The sequence below is a fragment of the Parasteatoda tepidariorum genome, chromosome 8 (genome assembly GCF_043381705.1).
Source record: "Parasteatoda tepidariorum isolate YZ-2023 chromosome 8, CAS_Ptep_4.0, whole genome shotgun sequence".
In the NCBI taxonomy this organism is placed as follows: Eukaryota; Metazoa; Arthropoda; class Arachnida; order Araneae; family Theridiidae; genus Parasteatoda; species Parasteatoda tepidariorum.
In genome coordinates this window covers 60,307,979-60,311,017 of record NC_092211.1, presented here as the reverse complement: position 1 = coordinate 60,311,017, position 3,039 = coordinate 60,307,979, and the positions used below count along the sequence as shown (strand labels likewise).

Below are 3,039 nucleotides of genomic sequence, written 5' to 3'. Positions count from 1 at the left end.
TCGTTTTTTTTTTTTTGCGGACTGTACTACTTTGTTAAAAAAAATTGTCTTAACTTAAAATGAACAAATACTTTAAATATTAAAATATTTCAAAATTCGCCAATTTGGCTTTATTTTTCCATCTAGAGATGAAAATTATTAAAATCAATGAACGATTGCTTATTTTTAAGTTTTATCCATCTTCAATCAGCGCGTTCTTTGCTAATAATGAAAATGGTGCAAAAATGTCACTACGAAGAAAAACGACGGTTTTGTGAAAATAGAAACAGTTTTTCATGTAATTTTTTTTAAATATTAGTTCAATGCTACATTGTTCGGGTCCTTTAAAAATACTTAAAAACAGTTTTCATTATCACAAAATTGAAGCTTTTCTTCATAGTGAACCAGACACGAAGATGGTTAGAACTTAATCCAATAGTTATGAAAAATTGCTAAAAAACTCACTTTACAAGAGTTATAAAAATAATTATTTTCGCTATTAAAATAATAATTATCATCTCTAATTATTTCATAAGACGCAGACTTCGAACAATCTTATATTGCAGTCATGGTAGAAATAATAACGAGCCCTGAATGCTTATTCGGATAGCTAGTGTTGGTTTCAATTTACCTTATCAGTACACTGTAAAATAATAATAATAATAAAAGTTGGGTTTTTAATTTTAACATAGCAATAAACGTATCCATTTTATAAAATATAGCATTGATGTACAATTACAAAATAGCGTTAAAAACTCAACAAGATTTGCTGATAAATATTCAGAAAAATATTCTTTTTATTCGGTACCGTCTGAACATTTAGTAATGAAAAGATATTTATTCATTGTTATAATTGGGTATAATATAGCCTACGTCACAGGTTGTGTTGTTCCTACTAAATTTAACCATGAACGGCATTTTCTGCGAGCCTAACTTCAAGCCACAAATAAACAAACGAAGTGTTCGATCATTTAAATAGCTGCTCGCCAGATTTTATTGCATTATAAAGAAAAGTTATTGAAACTAAATACAACTAAATAAACAACAACTGAAACAAATAACAACAACACTGTGACGTAGACTATAGTATACCCAATTACATCAATAATGAAATCATTACAATAAATTTAATGATAAAAAATCATCGCTAACTTAAATTATTACTTTTTATGTTGCATTAAATTATTAAATTTTCCTCGTGTACTTATATTTTTATGATTTTTTGTGAAGAGAATAAGTTTAGGTACAGTTTGGGGAACAATTAGTACTACACAAAGTAAAACATTATTTTATTTTATTTTATTTTATTTTATTTTATTTTATTTTATTTTATTTTTAAAGCCACGAGGTATATAAGAAGGATAATAAGGCAATGTTGTGGTAAGACTTTCTTTCTTCAAGCATGAGATACTTACATTTAGCAGATCATTAGTGCTTTTTTCCAAATTGATAATTTACCAATATCTGGAATTTCTATGAGACATAACACACAGATAAATCTTATTGCCTACGAGGCAACCATGGTGCTTTTATACTAAGAACGCTCTTGAAAAACTATCCTCTGAACAATTTGAAAATGTGGCTAATCATTATAATGCCCCTAACCTGTCATATGATATTCTTTTTTTACATGTTATTGGTAAAGAACAGAACCGAATATCAACTTACTTATACCTTACATAGAATACATATTGCTGTATTTAAGTTTGCATATTTCAATTAAAATTAATAAAAGTTAGGAGACAAGTCTCAAGAGTTAAAACGCGCTCTTAAATTTTAATTAAAAAATATATATATAAAAAAAAATAAAAAATTTAAAAGAAGCCCTTTCTTGAACAATTTGAAAATGTGGCTTATCATTATATTCCCCCAAGCCTATCATATAGCTTTCTTTTCTGACATGTTATTAGTGAATAACAAAACCAAATATTAACATACTTATGCTTTACAAAGAATGCATATTGCTGTATTTAAATTAGTAAATTTAAAATATTTCAATATGTAAGTTAAGAGGCAAGCCACAAGAATCAAGACATGGTCATTTGCTCTTAAATAAATGCTCCCTTGAACAATTCGAAATTGTGGCTTATCATTTGATTCCTATAGACCTATCACATAACATTCTCTTCTGAAATGTTATTAGTTAAGAACAAATATCAAAAATTAACCTACAAAGAATGCATGTATTTAAATGAGCAAATTGAAATTATTATCAAATGTACGTTAGGAGACGAGCCTTCAGAGTCATGGGACGATCATTTGTTTAAAAACTCATATCATGTCGTTTTTATTTTGTATTTGTTGAGATCTACCTGACGGAAGTGGGAAGTTTTAGATTGGATATTCATTCTTTAATAAGTAGGGACAATGACTCTAAAAGGTCAAACTGCATCTCGAAAATAATGTCTCGACGTGATATAAACTGGATACCCTATAAAGAGCTCCCGTATGCTATTGTCAAGCCACTGATTAAAGAAGAACTTTGAAAAAGGAGAATTTATCGTCTGCCTCATAGTCGTGTTCGTTATAAATCGTTTGGAAATGGTCCATCGTTTATTAACGAACTATAAATTATCATTTTTCTTCCATCTTAAGAATAACAATAACGAAGATAGTTGGATTATTGGAACTAATCGGGTTTTACTGTCTTTGTTATTCAATGAAGGAGTTTTCAAGAATCGTGGGAGTGTTATAAAGAACGTTTTTGTTCTTGCAATAGAGATGGAAATAAAAGTAAATTAGAAGTGCAATAATCAACAAGTTCTCACGACTTGATATTTATTTCAACCTTGATTGATCCTTGAAAGCCTATTTAGGTTTCTATTTGTTGAGAATTTCGCGTTGTAGATAATGAGCAAAAATATATAATTATTTTCCCTGCCCCCAAAAAAGTAGTTTGTAAATTTAAATTAATGAAATATGTAATTGGTTTAAAAAATTATAATTACAATATTTTTTTGCTGCAATAAATGTTCGTTAAGGCAAGGTTCATTTATTGAATAATTTTTAATAAATGAATGAAATATGAACATAATTGAAATAATTTATATATAGATTATA

At 27.7% G+C, this 3,039-nt stretch overlaps 1 protein-coding gene across 1 annotated transcript in view; it reads right to left on the bottom strand.

Moving 5' to 3' along the window:
* LOC107444803 (uncharacterized) overlaps positions 1-2,492 on the bottom strand; it is an 11,871-nt gene extending 9,379 nt beyond the window's left edge. The window contains exon 1 of the mRNA XM_071184471.1: positions 2,410-2,492. Within this exon, the coding sequence (XP_071040572.1) occupies positions 2,410-2,492 (83 nt within the window). The remainder of the gene's footprint in view (positions 1-2,409) is intronic.
* Between the last annotated feature and the right edge of the window lie 547 nt (positions 2,493-3,039).